The sequence below is a fragment of the Tachyglossus aculeatus genome, chromosome 19, assembly GCF_015852505.1.
Source record: "Tachyglossus aculeatus isolate mTacAcu1 chromosome 19, mTacAcu1.pri, whole genome shotgun sequence".
Classification (NCBI taxonomy): Eukaryota; Metazoa; Chordata; class Mammalia; order Monotremata; family Tachyglossidae; genus Tachyglossus; species Tachyglossus aculeatus.
The window spans coordinates 25,186,930-25,205,263 of NC_052084.1; the positions used below are offsets into that span (position 1 = coordinate 25,186,930).

The 18,334-nt window shown below is 48.7% G+C and overlaps 1 protein-coding gene across 1 annotated transcript in view; it reads right to left on the minus strand.

Moving 5' to 3' along the window:
• Positions 1-326: 326 nt before the first annotated feature.
• The window catches only part of CD164 (CD164 molecule), a 34,694-nt gene continuing 16,686 nt past the window's right edge, over positions 327-18,334 (minus strand). The window contains exons 4-7 of the mRNA XM_038760875.1: positions 16,636-16,716; positions 15,324-15,398; positions 2,776-2,847; positions 327-1,336 (exon numbers count right to left, since the gene is read on the minus strand). Coding sequence (XP_038616803.1) covers positions 1,170-1,336; positions 2,776-2,847; positions 15,324-15,398; positions 16,636-16,716 — 395 coding nt within the window. The 3' untranslated portion in view covers positions 327-1,169. The remainder of the gene's footprint in view (positions 1,337-2,775; positions 2,848-15,323; positions 15,399-16,635; positions 16,717-18,334) is intronic.

Consider the following 18,334-nt stretch of genomic DNA (forward strand, 5'->3'; position numbering starts at 1 on the left):
GTAGGGGCTCTCCCTATTTCACTTTTGGGGAGTTAAAAGGAAGCGAAACGACGCTACGCAGTTTAACGACATCACGAATTCCTTCATCACGAATAACTACTTCCCCAAGAAACTGCACCGGGGCGGCGGAGCGGAACGCCTTCTTGCCTTTCGATTTCCATTTTCCCGCGTTCTTTCAATTAGTCCTCCTAAGGTACGATACCTGAGTTTTCCAAATCCGGAGAACCTCGGAGGAGGGCAGGGAGCCGGCTGAACACGTCCCCCCACGATCACCGCGGGCCTCTCAGAGCCCAAACCGCGAGACACGAAAACAAAAGAGACCCACAGAGGTTTGCTACCTTTAGCAGGTGAAAACGATTTAATGTCATTTCATTTCCGGACGCCCCCCGACACTTGGAGAGAAGGAAGACGAGCGGCTCTCGGCAGGCCGGCGCGGCGGGGGATTTCAAGCGTGTGAGGGCAAGTTCCCGCTGCGCCGGGTCCACACCGAGTCGGCCTCCGCCTTGCTTCGTGTGAAATTCAGGAAAGGGTCTGAACAGGAGAGACCTGACCTTCCCCTCTGATTAAGGCACTGTTTTCCCAATGCTGTAAGGCGCGTTCGAAGCGTGGACCGCGACTGGCTAGGGTCGGTTTCGATTTGTCCCGTTAAGTCTGGAACGTCATTCCCCGCTGGCACCTTCCCGCTAACGGAGAAAAACGAACTTCCCTTCCCCACCGATTGATTCCGTTCCTACAGAGGTCCGGTCGTCAAATTACCACCTCGTCACCTGCCCGCTTTCAGGCCGATCTGAAGAGACTAAATGAACCGCTAGAATCCCGGTCTGCTACGAAAAGCGTTTCCCCACCGCGTCCAGGAGAAAGTGGAGGGGCCTCCGTTTGGCGCGGCCAGAGAAAAGAAGATTCCCACGGCAGTGACCGCTGGAAAGAGAAAGAAGTCGGCCGCGTGGACCCGCGCGGGGCGTTCTAAGAGTAACGAGATCCATCGGCCTTCTCCTCTCGGGGCTGGGGGGGGGGGGGATGCTCCGAAATAACGGGTGAACGCAACCTTTGGCGATTTAAACATCCTGCAATTCCGCCTTCCCCGCGGGGCCCCTGGAAAAGATAAACGTTTCGGTTGCGGGGAACTACGCGGAGGACGCCCGGCTACCGGTCCGTCTGGGTGGCCCGCCTTACAGGGTGTGGTAATTGCGTTCTTTGGACTTGCAGAATTTATAGAGGAAGAAGACCACGGCCTGCACGCCCAGCACGAGGACGATGCCGCCTATGAAACTGGACGCGTCGAAGGTCGACTTCCGCGGGGGAGGCGGGATCGGAGTCGCGGTGGTGTTCGGCGTACCTGTTGGAAACCAGACGGAGACCGTTCAGGAGGCCCCAGTCGGAACCGCGGGGTTCGTCCCCGCCTCCAGGCCGATCCGTTTGCATCCGAGTTTCTCTGGAGGGGTTCGGCGGGGCGGGCAAAAACCGGAACGCTCCCAGAAGGGACGTTTCCAGAGAGCGGAATGATTCGAAAGCACCGCCGCTGAAGTTAGGACGTGAGCGAATAGACGCTCTCGTACCCCCACGCTTTCCGCGTCGTGATTCGGAGGAACGCTCGTCACTCGACTCCCACCCGAACTCCCCATTTTTCACCCGATCGTTCTCTGGGATCGTATGGGGTTTACAGAGCACTTAAAGGAAAAAGATAACGGCAGGGCCTCTTCCTGTCAATTACCTCGGTTTACCCTCACAACACCCCTCTGATCCCGGTCCCCGCCTGACGGACGGGGATACCGAGGCGTTTCAGGAAAAGAAGCGAGGCGAGGATCCGGTCCGCCCTACATTAAGCGACGTTCTAAAAGTTATCCCGACCCTAGGGTGCATCTCGGCCCTCTGATTCTCCTCCCAACTTTTTCCTCGGAACTCTCTCCCACTTTCCTGCCTCACTCGGCTTCCTCGGAGCGGAATTCCTCGGCTCACTGTGCTTCTGCTACGGTCCCTGGTTTCCCGCCAGGCGCCGGCAGTTACCCTTCTTTCTTCTTCACCTCTCCCCGCGACCACCCCCCTTAATTATTTTCCTAAATTAGAGCAAGAACCATTTCGAAATACACTTAACTCTGGATTATCCAGTGGCCGGCTATCTGTGCTGCAGACTGGCCACCCCAACTCCAGAAATGAGCTTCCTATTACCGTTCCTAATGAGGCTCTTACATTTTTAAAATAAACGGTCCACGCCAATAAATTCATACCACAGCAATGATTTCACACCGCGTTTGGAAGTGTATTTTTACGCTATTTACACTTCCATACGTTCAATCTAGACTGTGAACCCACTGTTGGGTAGGAACCGTCTCTATATGTTGCCAACTCGTATTTCCCAAGCGCTTAGTACAGTGCTCTGCACACAGTAAGCGCTCAATAAATACGACTGAATGAATGAATGAAGTTATTGAGCACTTACTCTGCGCGTACATACGCACACGGTTTTCCTGGACCCGCACGTTTTCCGATTATTCCCACCCGCCCTACGTTCCACCCGTTATCCGGGGCCCAGAGCGACTGCGAATTTACCGTACGCGTCAATTCTTATTTTTCAGTGCATCGCTGTAGAGAAAACTCATCTTATAAACTCTGTTACCTTTTAAAGACAAGTCTGTCAACTAAGAGGGCCCCGAAAAAGGGAAGAGCTAAAGTTCACGTGCTAAAAATGGGACGACAAACGAGGAAAACCCCACTTAGCTTCCCCTTCTCCCGTTCCTCCTTTTCGTAACCGGTGCTTAATCGGAAAACTGGGTTTACCTGACGGAATAACCGTGGGAGCTCGCGTGGTGACTGAAGAGCTGGTAGGTGACGGATGGGCTGTCGTGGAAGCTGAAAGGGCAGAAGGAAACGTTTAAAATATAAACACATTCCGAGCATTTCGAGGGGAACGACGCAGAGCGTAAGCTTTCCAGAATTCCCGCGCAGGCCGCCTGAGCCGCGGAAGTACTCAATATCCACGATGCCGGAAACGCGGCGTCGACACCTCGACCGGGTTCAGAGTAGCGGCAGCTGTGCGGAAAGGGGTGGATTCCCCGCCCACCGGTGCTGCGGAAGTTTTGGGAAAGTACGAAAGCGTCGTGACATTCCCTGGACGGAAAGGAGGTTACACTTTTGACGGGCGTCGGAAAGAAAAGGTTGACCGACAGAATGGTCGGAAAGAACTGCTCGCCCGACTGATTTTACAGATCTACGGATCAATCATCATCATCAATCGCATTTATTGAGCGCTTACTATGTGCAGAGCACTGTACTAAGCGCTTGGGAAGTACAGATTGGCAACATATGCGACCGGAGTCGGAAAGAAAAGATTGATGAATGGAATGATCGGAAGAATTGCCTGCCCGACTTGATTTTAGAGATCTATGTATAAATGTAGCTCTATAGGAGTGTGTATATGTGACTCTCTCTCTCTATATATATATTCATTCATTCAATCGTATTTATTGAGCGCTTACTGTGTGCAGAGCACTGTACTAAGCGCTTGGGAAGTCCAAGTTGGCAACATCTGGGGACAGTCCCTACCCAACAGTGGGCTCACAGTCTAGAAGGGGGAGACAGACAACAAAACAAAATATATTAACAAAATAAGGAGAGAGACATATATAATAATAATAATATAATAATAATAATAATAATAATAATAATGATGGCATTTATTAAGCGCTTACTATGTGCAGAGCACTGTTCTAAGCGCTGGGGAGGTTACAAGGTGATCAGGCCGTCCCACATGGGGCTCACCATCTTCATCCCCGTTTTACAGATGAGGGAACCGAGGCCCAGAGAATAATAATAATAATGATGATGGCATTTATTAAGCACTTACTATGTGCAGAGCACCATTCTAAGCGCTGGGGAGGTTACAAAGTGATCGGGTCGTACCACGGGGGGGGGGCTCACCGTCTTCATCCCCGTTTTCCAGATGGGGGAACCGAGGCCCAGAGAAGTGAAGTGACTCGCCCGAAGTCACCTAGCCGCCAATTGGCGGAGGTGGGATTTGAACCCATGACCTCGGGCTCCAAAGCCCAGGCTCTTTCCCCTGAGCCACGCCGCTTCGCATTTCTCTGTCCCTCCTTTTCTCCAACCGTGAACTGGGGGTTCAGTGCCTGCCTTCCCTCCGAGACCGTGAGCCCCCAATCGGACGGGGCCTCGGTCCGACCTGCTTGTCTTCCATTCGCCCTGGTGACTAGTACAGCGCTGGACACTTAGTAAGCACTTAAATATCATAATAATAACTACAATGATCACAACAGGGTACACAATAATAACAGCAACAATTTTGGTATTTGTTAAGCGCTTACTATGCGCAAAGCATTGTTCGAAGTGCTGGGGGGGATACAGGGCGATCAGCTTGTCCCACGTGGGGCTCAGTCTTCATCCCCATTTTCCGGATGAAGGCACTGAGGCCCAGAGAAGTGAAGTGACTCGCCCAAAGTCACCCAGCTGACAATAATAATAATAATAATAATGGCACTTGTTAAGCGCTTACTACGTGCCAAGCACTGTTCTAAGCTCTGGGGAGGTTATGAGGTGATCAGGTTGTCCCTCGTGGGGCTCCCAGCCTTCACCCCCATTTTCCAGATGAGGTCACTGAGGCCCAGAGAAGTGAAGTGACTCGCCCAAAGTCACCCAGGTGACAATAATAATATAATGGTGGCATTTGTTAAGCGCTTACTACGTGCCAAGCACTGTTCTAAGTGCTGAGGAGGTTACGAGGTGATCAGGTTGTCCCTCATGGGGCTCCCAGTCAAAGCCAAACAGCATCATTCCTTCACTTCTCTGGGCCTCAGTTCCCTCATCTGGAAAATGGGGATGAAGACTGGGAGCCCCCGTGGGACGACTTGTACTTCCCAAGCGCTTCCTACGGTGCTCTGCACACAGTAAGCGCTCAATAAATACGATCGAACGAATGAATGAATAACGATAATAATAATAATGGCATTTATTAAGCGCTTACTATGTGCAAAACAGTCTAGAAATTTTACAGACGAGGGACCTGAGGCCCAGAGAAGTGACGGGACTTGCCCCAAAGCCACACAGCATTATTCCTTCACTTCTCTGGGCCTCAGTTCCCTCATCTGGAAAATGGGGATGAAGACTGGGAGCCCCCCGTGGGACGACTTGTACTTCCCAAGCGCTTCGTACAGTGCTCTGCATACAGTAAGTGCTCAATAAATACGATCGAATGAATGAATGACGATAATAATAATAATGGCATTTATTAAGCGCTTACTATGTGCAAAACAGTCTAGAAATTTTACAGACGAGGAAACTGAGGCCCAGAGAAGTGAAGGGACTTGCCCCAAAGCCACACAGCATTATTCCTTCACTTCTCTGGGCCTCAGTTCCCCCATCTGGAAAATGGGGATGAAGACTCGGAGCCCCCCGTGGGACGACTTGTACTTCCCAAGCGCTTCATACGGTGCTCTGCACACAGTAAGCGCTCAATAAATACGATCGAACGAATGAATGAATGACGATAATAATAATAATGGCATTTATTAAGCGCTTACTAAGTGCAAAACAGTCTAGAAATTTTACAGACGAGGAAACTGAGGCCCAGAGAAGTGAAGGGACTTGCCCCAAAGCCACACGGCATTATTCCTTCACTTCTCTGGGCCTCAGTTCCCTCATCTGGAAAATGGGGATGAAGACTGGGAGCCCCCCGTGGGACGACCTGTACTTCCCAAGCGCTTCGTACAGTGCTCGGCACACAGTAAGCGCTCAATAAATATGATCGAATGAATGAATGACGACAATAATAATGGCACTTATTAAGCACTTACTAAGTGCAAAACAGTCTAGAAATTTTACAGACGAGGAAACTGAGGCCCAGAGAAGTGAAGGGACTTGCCCCAAAGCCACACGGCATTATTCCTTCACTTTTCTGGGCCTCAGTTCCCTCATCTGGAAAATGGGGATGAAGACTGGGAGCCCCCCGTGGGACGACTTCTACTTCCCAAGCGCTTCATACGGTGCTCTGCATACAGTAAACGCTCAATAAATACGACCGAACGAATGAATGAATGACGATAATAATAATAATGGCATTTATTAAGCGCTTACTATGTGCAAAACAGTCTAGAAATTTTACAGACGAGGGGACTGAGGCCCACAGAAGTGAAGGGACTTACCCCAAAACCACACGGCATTATTCCTTCACTTCTCTGGGCCTCAGTTCCCTCATCTGGAAAATGGGAATGAAGACTGGGAGCCCCCCGTGGGACGACTTGTACTTCCCAAGCGCTTCGTACAGTGCTCTGCACACAGTAAGCGCTCAATAAATACGATCGAATGAATGAATAAATGATGACAATAATAATAATGGCATTTATTAAGCACTTACTAAGTGCACAACAGTCTAGAAATTTTACAGACGAGGAAACTGAGGCCCAGAGAAGTGAAGGGACTTGCCCCAAAGCCACACGGCATTATTCCTTCACTTCTCTGGGCCTCAGTTCCCTCATCTGGAAAATGGGGATGAAGACTGGGAGCCCCCCGTGGGACAACTTGTACTTCCCAAGCGCTTCCTACGGTGCTCTGCACACAGTAAACGCTCAATAAATACGATCGAACGAATGAATGAATGACGATAATAATAATAATGGCATTTATTAAGCGCTTACTATGTGCAAAACAGTCTAGAAATTTTACAGACGAGGAAACTGAGGCCCAGAGAAGTGAAGGGACTTGCCCCAAAGCCACACGGCATTATTCCTTCACTTCTCTGGGCCTCAGTTCCCTCATCTGGAAAATGGGGATGAAGACTGGGAGCCCCCCGTGGGACGACTTGTACTTCCCAAGCGCTTCGTACAGTGCTCTGCACACAGTAAGCGCTCAATAAATACGATCGAATGAATGAATAAATGATGACAATAATAATAATGGCATTTATTAAGCACTTACTAAGTGCAAAACAGTCTAGAAATTTTACAGACGAGGAAACTGAGGCCCAGAGAAGTGAAGGGACTTGCCCCAAAGCCACACAGCATTATTCCTTCACTTCTCTGGGCCTCAGTTCCCTCACCTGGAAAATGGGGATGAAGACTGGGAGCCCCCCGTGGGATGATAATAATGACAATGGCATTTATTAAGCGCTTACTATGTGCAAAACAGTCTAGAAATTTTACAGATGAGGAAACTGAGGCCCAGAGAAGTGAAGAAATGTGCCCCAAAGCCACACAGCATCATTCCTTCACTTCTCTGGGCCTCAGTTCCCACATCTGGAAAATGGGGATGAAGACTGGGAGCCCCCCGTGGGACAACTTGTACTTCCCAAGCGCTTCGTACAGTGCTCTGCACACAGTAAGCGCTCAATAAATATGATCGAATGAATGAATGACGATAATAATAATAATGGCATTTATTAAACGCTTACTATGTGCAAAACAGTCTAGAAATTTTACAGACGAGGAAACTGAGGCCCAGAGAAGTGAAGGGACTTGCCCCAAAGCCACACAGCATTATTCCTTCACTTCTCTGGGCCTCAGTTCCCCCATCTGGAAAATGGGGATGAAGACTCGGAGCCCCCCGTGGGACGACTTGTACTTCCCAAGCGCTTCCTACGGTGCTCTGCACACAGTAAGTGCTCAATAAATACGATCGAACGAATGAATGAATGACGATAATAATAATAATGGCATTTATTAAGCGCTTACTATGTGCAAAACAGTCTAGAAATTTTACAGACGAGGAAACTGAGGCCCAGAGAAGTGAAGGGACTTGCCCCAAAGCCACACAGCATCATTCCTTCACTTCTCTGGGCCTCAGTTCCCACATCTGGAAAATGGGGATGAAGACTGGGAGCCCCCCGTGGGACAACTTGTACTTCCCAAGCGCTTCGTACAGTGCTCTGCACACAGTAAGCGCTCAATAAATATGATCGAATGAATGAATGACGATAATAATAATAATGGCATTTATTAAACGCTTACTATGTGCAAAACAGTCTAGAAATTTTACAGACGAGGAAACTGAGGCCCAGAGAAGTGAAGGGACTTGCCCCAAAGCCACACAGCATCATTCCTTCACTTCTCTGGGCCTCAGTTCCCCCATCTGGAAAATGGGGATGAAGACTCGGAGCCCCCCGTGGGACGACTTGTACTTCCCAAGCGCTTCCTACGGTGCTCTGCACACAGTAAGTGCTCAATAAATACGATCGAACGAATGAATGAATGACGATAATAATAATAATGGCATTTATTAAGCGCTTACTATGTGCAAAACAGTCTAGAAATTTTACAGACGAGGAAACTGAGGCCCAGAGAAGTGAAGGGACTTGCCCCAAAGCCACACAGCATTATTCCTTCACTTCTCTGGGCCTCAGTTCCCTCATCTGGAAAATGGGGATGAAGACTGGGAGCCCCCCGTGGGACGACTTGTACTTCCCAAGCGCTTCATACGGTGCTCTGCATACAGTAAGCGCTCAATAAATACGATCGAATGAATGAATGACGATAATAATAATAATGGCATTTATTAAGCGCTTACTATGTGCAAAACAGTCTAGAAATTTTACAGACGAGGAAACTGAGGCCCAGAGAAGTGAAGGGACTTGCCCCAAAGCCACACGGCATTATTCCTTCACTTCTCTGGGCCTCAGTTCCCTCATCTGGAAAATGGGGATGAAGACTGGGAGCCCCCCGTGGGACGACTTGTACTTCCCAAGCGCTTCCTACGGTGCTCTGCACACAGTAAGCGCTCAATAAATACGATCGAACGAATGAATGAATGACGATAATAATAATAATAATGGCATTTATTAAGCGCTTACTATGTGCAAAACAGTCTAGAAATTTTACAGACGAGGAAACTGAGGCCCAGAGAAGTGAAGGGACTTGCCCCAAAGCCACACGGCATTATTCCTTCACTTCTCTGGGCCTCAGTTCCCTCATCTGGAAAATGGGGATGAAGACTGGGAGCCCCCCGTGGGACAACTTGTACTTCCCAAGCGCTTCCTACGGTGCTCTGCATACAGTAAACGCTCAATAAATACGATCGAATGAATGAATAAATGATGACAATAATAATAATGGCATTTATTAAGCGCTTACTAATTGCAAAACAGTCTAGAAATTTTACAGACGAGGAAACTGAGGCCCAGAGAAGTGAAGGGACTTGCCCCAAAGCCACACGGCATTATTCCTTCACTTCTCTGGGCCTCAGTTCCCTCATCTGGAAAATGGGGATGAAGACTGGGAGCCCCCCGTGGGACGACTTGTACTTCCCAAGCGCTTCGTACAGTGCTCGGCACACAGTAAGCGCTCAATAAATATGATCGAATGAATGAATGACGACAATAATAATGGCACTTATTAAGCACTTACTAAGTGCAAAACAGTCTAGAAATTTTACAGACGAGGAAACTGAGGCCCAGAGAAGTGAAGGGACTTGCCCCAAAGCCACACGGCATTATTCCTTCACTTCTCTGGGCCTCAGTTCCCTCATCTGGAAAATGGGGATGAAGACTGGGAGCCCCCCGTGGGACAACTTGTACTTCCCAAGCGCTTCCTACGGTGCTCTGCATACAGTAAACGCTCAATAAATACGATCGAACGAATGAATGAATGACGATAATAATAATGGCATTTATTAAGCGCTTACTATGTGCAAAACAGTCTAGAAATTTTACAGACGAGGAAACTGAGGCCCAGAGAAGTGACGGGACTTGCCCCAGAGCCACACAGCATTATTCCTTCACTCTTCTGGGCCTCAGTTCCCCCATCTGTAAAATTTCTAGACTGTTTTGCACATGGTAGGCGCTTAATAAATGCCATCATTATTATTATTATTATTATTATTATTATTATTATTGAAAGGAAAGGGTGAACACGGGGGGCTCCCGGTGAGGAAGTTTGCCCTCTCCAGGCTCTCTTTCATTCAGCCGTACTTCCCGTCGTTGGGCATTGTCCTTCTCACGGCACCTCCATCCCGTCCACCTCCCCGCCGGATTCTCCGCCCCCGTTCCGCGTCGCCCCTCCCTTTATCCATTCCCCATCCCAGTCCCGCGGCGCTTGCGGAGATATCGGAAGTGTACCCGTTTCTATTAACGCCGGTCTCCCCCGCTAGACTGTGAGCTGCGTGGACGGGGAACGGGCCCACTCTCCCAAGCGCTCAGTACAGTGCTCTGCACACAGGAAGCCCTCGGGAATTGGGACTGACAGGCCACCCGCTTCCCCGGACAACAGCGGGAAAACTTAATCGCGTGCAAAGGAGCCTCCGAGAGCGCAGGGAGGGCCTTGGAAAGAAACTAAGACTAGGCTGTCCGTCTCTAGATGTTGCCAACTTGTCCTTCCCAAGCGCTTAGTCCAGTGCTCTGCACATAGTAAGCGCTCAATAAATACGATTGAATGATTGAATGAATGAATGAATGAATGAACTAAGAGCCCCGTGAGGTCTTCCCGATTGGCCGGACGACAGCACGCGGACAGATTTGAACTGTCACTTCCAACCGACTCCTTGGGCGCACACATTTATTACTCTATTTTACATGTAAATATTTACTATTCTATTTATTTGGTTAATGATGCACATCTAGCTGTAATTCTATTCATTCTGACGACACCTGTCCACATATTTGGTTTTATTGTCTGGACGGATTTGAACCGCCACATCCAACTGACTCCTTGGGCATACAGACCTATTTATTACTCTATTTATTTTGTCTGTACATATTTATTATTCTATTTATTTGGTTAATGATGTGCATCTAGCTGCAATTCTATTCATTCTGACGACACCTGTCCACATGTTTGGTTTTATTGTCTGGACAGATTTGAACCGTCACATCCAACTGACTCCTTGGGCGTACAGACCTACTACTCTATTTATTTTATCTGTACATATTTATTATTCTATTTATTTGGTTAATGACGTGCATCTAGCTGTAATTCTATTCCTTCTGACGACAACGGTCCACATGTTTGGTTTTATTGTCTGGACAGATTTGAACCGTCACATCCAACTGACTCCTTGGGCATACAGACCTATTTATTACTCTATTTATTTTACCTGCACATATTTATTATTCTATTTATTTGGTTAATGATGTGCATCTAGCTGTAATTCTCTTCGTTCTGACGCCTTGACACCTGTCCACGTGTTTGGTTTTATTGTCTGGACAGATTTGAACTGTCACATCCAACTGACTCCTTGGGCCTACAGACTTATTACTCTATTCATTTTACTTGTACATATTTATTACTCTATTTATTTGGTTAATGATGTGCATCTAGCTGTGATTCTATCCGTAATTCTATCCGTTCTGATGCCTTGACACCTGTCCACATGTTTGGTTTTATTGTCTGGACAGATCTGAACTGTCCCATCCAACTGACTCCTTGGGCGTACAGACTTATTACTCTATTTATTTTACTTGTACCTATTTATTATTCTATTTATTTTGTTAGTGATGTGCATCTAGCTGCAATTCTATTCGTTCTGACGACTGGACACCCGTCCCCATGTTTTGTTTTGTCGTCTGTCTCCCCCTTCTAGACCGGGAGCCCGTTGTTGGGTGGGGACCGTCTCTAGATGTTGCCAAATTGGACCCCTTGGGCATACAGATTTATTACTCTGTTTTATTTGTACATATTTATTATTCTATTTATTTGGTTAATGATGCGCATCTAACCGTAATTCTATTCATTCTGACGCCTTGACACCTGTCCACATGTTTGGTTTTATCGTCTGGACAGATCTGAACCATCATATCCAACTGACTCCTTGGGCGTACAGACTTATTACTCTATTTATTTTATCTGTACATACTTATTATTCTATTTATTTGGTTAATGATGTGCATCTAGCCGTAATTCTATTCCTTCTGACGACACCTGTCCACATGTTTGGTTTTATTGTCTGGACAGATCTGAACCATCACCTCCACCTGACTACTTGGGCATACAGACTTATTACTCTATTTATTTTACTTGTACATATTATTCTATTTATTTTGTTAAAATGATGTGCACCTAGCTGTGATTCTATCCATTCTGACGACTTGACACCCGTCCACATGTTTCGTTTTGTCGTCCGTCTCCCCCTTCTAGACCGGGAGCCCGTTGTTGGGTAGGGACTGTCTCTAGATGTTGCCGAATTGGACTCCTTGGGCGTACAGATTTATTACTCTATTTATTTTACTTGCACATATTTATTATTCTATTTATTTTGTTAATGATGTGCATCTAGCTGTAATTCTCTTCGTTCTGACGCCTTGACACCTGTCCACATGTTTGGTTTTATCATCTGGACAGATCTGAGCCACCACATCCAACTGACTCCTTGGGCGTACAGACTTATTACTCTATTTATTTTACTTGTACATATTTATTAGCCTATTTATTTGGTTAATGATGTGCATCTACCTGTGATTCTATCCATAAGTCTATCCGTTCTGACGCCTTGACACCTGTCCACATGCTTGTTTTTAGTGTCTGGACGGATCTGAACAGTCACATCCAACTGACTCCTTGGGCGTACAGACTTATTACTCTATTTATTTTACTTGTACCTATTTATTATTCTATTTATTTTGTTAGTGATGTGCATCTAGCTGCAATTCTATTCGTTCTGACGACTGGACACCCATCCCCATGTTTTGTTTTGTCGTCCGTCTCCCCCTTCTAGACCGGGAGCCCGTTGTTGGGTGGGGACCGTCTCTAGATGTTGCCAAATTGGACCCCTTGGGCATACAGATTTATTACTCTGTTTTATTTGTACATATTTATTATTCTATTTATTTGGTTAATGATGCGCATCTAACCGTAATTCTATTCATTCTGACGCCTTGACACCTGTCCACATGTTTGGTTTTATCATCTGGACAGATCGGAACCATCATATCCAACTGACTCCTTGGACGTACAGACTAATTACTCTATTTATTTTATATGTACATATTTATTATTCTATTTATTTTGTTAATGATGCGCATCTAGCTGTAATTCTCTTCGTTCTGATGCCTTGACACCTGTCCACATGTTTGGTTTTATTGTCTGGACAGGTTTGAACAGTCACATCCAAATGACTCCTTGGGCCTACAGACTTATTACTCTATTTATTTTACTTGTACATATTTATTATTCTATTTATTTGGTTAATGATGTGCATCTAGCTGCGATTCTATCCGTTCTGACGACTTGACACCCGTCCCCATGTTTTGTTCTGTCGACTGTCTCCCCCTTCTAGACCAGAAGCCCGTTCTTGGGTCAGGACCGCCTCTAGACGTTGCCGACTTGTCCTTCCCGAGCGCTTAGTCCGGCGCTCTGCACACGGTAAGCGCTCAATAAATACGACTGAATGAGTGAATGAAAGTGCTCACGTCACCCCTCTCTCTGGGAGGTGATTCATTCATTCAGTCGTATTTACTGAGCGCTTACCATGGACTAAGCGCTTGATGATCCCATCTGAGCTCCGCCGGTTCGCCCAGGGCCTCGGTTGGGCAGTGAACTCTCACTCTGGACACCCCCCGCTCCTGAACCGACTGGATCTGCTTCACCCTTGACCGGAATCATGGACACCCCCCACTCCGGAACCGACCGGATCTGCTTCACCTTTGACCAGAATCACGGGCTACGCGGGTTAATGGTTATCCCGGGAGACAATGAGGAAGAAGGAACTGAGGAGGAGAAGAAAAACACCACCATAAACCCGGGGAAGGTTGGAGCCTTGGTAGCGAAGAAGAACTGCGGTGAAGAGGGACCGCCGGAGAAATCCAACGGCCTCTACATCCCCTTAATCGGCCTTGACCTCTCTCGGACCCTACGGACCATCCCCTTCTCCCGGAAACTTTATCCAATCTGGGCTTCACTGCCTCTGTCCTCTCCTGGTTCTCCTCTTATCTTCCTGCCCACCTTCGCCGGCTCCTCCTCCGCCTTCCACCCCCTAACTTTGGGGGTCCCTCAAGCTTCGAGGGATGGGGGTCCCATCTACACCCCGTCCCTTGGAGAACTCATTCGCTCCCCGTGGCTTCAACTCCCGCCTCTACGCCGGATGATTCCCAAATCTCCATCTCCAGCCCTGATCTCTCTCTCCCTCTCGGCAGTCTCGCATCTCTTCTCCCGCTCGGATGCCCTCCCGTCGTCTCCAACACGTCCAAAACAGAGCCCCTTCCCTTCTCTCTCCCGCTCGGATGCCCTCCCGTCGTCTCCAACACGTCCAAAACAGAGCTCCTTCCCTTCTCTCTCCCTCTCTGCAGTCTCGCATCTCTTCTCCCGCTCGCATGCCCTCCCGTCGTCTCCAACTTGGCACGTCCAAAACAGAGCTCCTTCCCTTTTCTCTCTCCCTAAAGTCTCGCATCTCTCCTGCTCGGATGCCCTCCCATCGTCTCCAACACGTCCAAAACAGAGCTCCTTCCCTTCTCTCTCCCTCTCAGCAGTCTCGCATCTCTTCTCCCGCTCGGAAGCCCTCCCGTTGTCTCCGACTTAACTCGTCCAAAACAGAGCTCCTTCCCTTCTCTCTCCCTCTCTGCAGTCTCGCATCTCTTCTCCCGCTCGCATGCCCTCCCGTCGTCTCCAACTTGGCACGTCCAAAACAGAGCTCCTTCCCTTTTCTCTCTCCCTAAAGTCTCGCATCTCTCCTGCTCGGATGCCCTCCCATCGTCTCCAACACGTCCAAAACAGAGCTCTTTCCCTTCTCTCTCCCTCTCTAAAGTCTTGCGTCTTTCTCCCGCTCGGATGCCCTCCCACTTAGCACGTCCAAACCAGAGCTCCTTCTCTTTCCCCCCCAAACTCCGTCCTCCCTCTGCCTTTCCCTTGCCGGCCTTCCTGTCTCACAGGCGCATAAACCTTGGCGTTATCCAAGTCCTCTCTCTCATTCGACGCATCACCACCTTCACAACGACGCTAAAAATCCGCCCTTTCCCCTCCATCCAAACCGCTACCACGTTACTACGCTCCCTCATCCTATCCCGCCTGCATTTCCGTCTCTCCCCACTCCAGTCCCTACTTCGCTCTGCTGCTGGGATCATTTTCTTCCATGAAAGCGTTCAGGACACGTCGCCCCGCTCCCCGGACCACTCCGGCGGTTGTCCATCCGCCTCCGCGTCGGCCAAAAACTCCTCCCCGTTGGCTTTGAAGCGCTCCGTCACCTTAGCTCACCTCGCTTCTCTCCCTCTACAACTCAGCCCGCGTACTTCTCTTTTCTAGGGCTTAACTTCTCACCGCGCCTCGATCCCGCCCGTCTGGCCGCCATTCCCGCTGCGATTATCCACACCGCAGCTCCCCCTCTCCCAAAATCCGCCGGCCATTTCCGCCGGCGGCCGTGACGCTAAACTCCCGGAGGTTAGAGTCCCCTAACGAGGCACTTACCGAAACAATCTTCTGTTTTATTCTGCGCCGTGCAGTTTTCCGCCGCTGAACTGTCTGAACAGTAGCTTTTCCCTTCTGAAAACACACAAGGGTCGACAATTTCCAACCATTTCGATATCCCAAATATTTGCTCCCGGTCTTTCGGTTACGAAATTCGGTATAAACCCACACACCAAAACGCCCGTGTCTCATCTACCGGATGGTCTAGTGGAAAAAATATATTTATTTCCTCCGTCCTATCACATTCTCTCTTAGCTGCTCAGAAATATCGGTAGAAAGGGAAAAGTTGGCCTTTGAGAATTTGCCCTTTCCACAACTTTCCTTTTCTACAAGCGTTTTTAAGGCTCCGCTGAGCAACGCGCATCTAATTTCCCCAACGCCGTCGTGTAGAATCAGGCTCAAAGCAACGAAATCCATTTCTCGAGGCCTAAAAACAGTTGGTTACCCACGTAATTATGTTTTCGGGTGCGGTAGTTGGGATTATCTACGGTTCGGGGGGGATCGCTTCATTTAGGCAGCGCTAATCCAGTCTTATCACGTCCTTCTGACTGGACCCCGTGACGGAATTGAATCTATTCCGGCAGAAGAGCGTGCGGATTCCCGTGTTAGCCCAGAACTGAACGTACTTGAGACCGACCCCGGCAACCGGAGTTGGGGCGGACCCGGGGCTCTCTGGGAATCCGGAACGGGATCCGGGAAGAGACGGCTTTACGGGCTCTAGGGGAAATAGACTCCGCTTCCCTTAGGACGGCTTTTCGCGACACACTTTTGCCTCCGAGGAAGTTTCCCAACACCCATCCATCACCACGAGCCCCAGCCGGATACGGCATCCGGTCTTGACAGAACAGGCGGTGTGCGCTTGAGAAGCAACGTGACCCAGTGGGAAGGATTGGGAGGCAGAAGGCCCGAGTTCTAATCCTGCCACACCCACCTTTTCGGTCACTCAATCGTCTTGGTTGAGCGCTTACTGTGCACAGAGCATTGTTAACTTGCCTGATCTGTGCGTGTTTCCTCTCCGGTAAAATGAGATTATTATTAATAATAATAATAACGGCATTTATTAAGCCGTTGACGTTGGCACCGAGGCACCCTTCCCAAGCCCGTTTCGAATGATCCCGGGATTTCTTACCTGAGCATTCCAGCCAGAAGCACACCGTTTGACGTTGGCACCGAGGGCACCCTTCCCAACCCCGTTTGGAATGATCCCGGGAATTCTTACCTGAGCATTCCAGCCAGAAGCACGCAGTTTGGTTGACGTCGGCACCGAGTCACCCTTCCCAACCCCGTTTGGAATGATCCCGGGAATTCTTACCTGAGCATTCCAGCCAGAAGCACACTGTTTTGTTGCCGTTGGCACTGAGGCAGGTACTGCAGTTAGCCCCCGAACAGAGCCCTGAAATGAAAATGGAAATCGGCCGTGACGCCTCGGCAAGGCTTCGTTCCCGTCACGCCATTACCGGAAGGGCCTAAGCGTCCGGCAGGGACGACAAACCGGAGGGCGGCGGGGCTTCCTTGGCGCCGTTAATCCGGTGGCAGGGCACCCCACCCCAGGTGGCGATTCTGACCTAAAATAATTATAATATTAATAATAACGGCATTTATTAAGCGCTTGCTATGGGCAAAGCACCGTTCCAAGCGCCGGGGAGGTTACAAGGGGATCGGGCGGTCCCCCATTTTCCAGATGAGGGAACCGAGGCCCGGAGAAGTGACGTGATTCGCCCGAAGTCACCCGGCTGGCGGAGCCGGGATCCGAACCCGTGACCCGTGGCTCCACGGCGCGGGGGCCGGCAGGGAGAACGGGCATCGCGCTGACGGGGCACGCCCTCACCGATGGATACGGATCGGGCTCGCTCTGGGGCGGGCCTAGAACGGAGCAAGCGGTCAACTTTCCCAAAATCAATCAATCAATCAATCAATCGTATTTATTGAGCGCTTACTATGTGCAGAGCACTGTACTAAGCGCTTGAGAAGTACAAATTGGCAACACATAGAGACAGTCCCTACCCAACAGTGGGCTCACAGTCTAAAAGGGGAAAATCCTCCATGAAAATCCTCCATGACTGGGGAAGAGGGCCAAAAAAAATAAAAATAACCAACCAGCTGTATCTATTGGGCGCTTACCGTGTGCGGAGCACTGAACTGAGCGCTTGGAAAAGTCCAATAATAATAATGATGGCATTTAGTAAGCGCTTACTACGGGCCAAGCACTGTTCTAAGCGCCGGGGAGGTGACAGGGTGATAGGTGGTCATCATCATCATCATCAATCGCATTTATTGAGCGCTTACTATGTGCAGAGCACTGGACTAAGCGCTTGGGAAGTACAAATTGGCAACATACAGAGACAGTCCCTACCCAACAGTGGGCTCACAGTCTAAAAGGGGGAGACAGAGAACAAAACAAAACATAATAACAAAATAAAATAAATAGAATAGATATGTACAAATAAAATAGAGTAATATGTAATGATTAATAAATATAATAAATATGTATGATATATTATATTATAATACATAATCATATTATAATATATTTATATATCATATTACATAATATATCATATATAATATATAATAATATGATATATATGAATATATATAAATATATAAAAAGAAATATGTAAATAAATATGTATAAATAAATATAATGAATAAGTAATAAATAATAAATATGTACAAACATATGGTCCCACGGGGGGGCTCCCGGTCTTCATCCCCATTTTCCGGATGAGGTCACCGAGGCCCGGAGAAGGGACGTGACTCGCCCAAAGTCACCCGGCCGACAGTCGGCGGAGCCGGGTTTTGAACCCGTGACCTCGGACTCCAAAGCCCGCGCTCTTCCCGCCGAGCCACGCCGCTTCTCCAATCTAACAGGGTCGGCAGGCGCGTTCCCTACGCGGACAAGGACCTAAACGACCCCCGGCGCTTAGTACAGTGCTTTGCACGTTCAGTCACTCAATCGTATTTATTGAGCGCTTACTGGGTGCAGAGCACTGTACTAAGCGCTTGGGAAG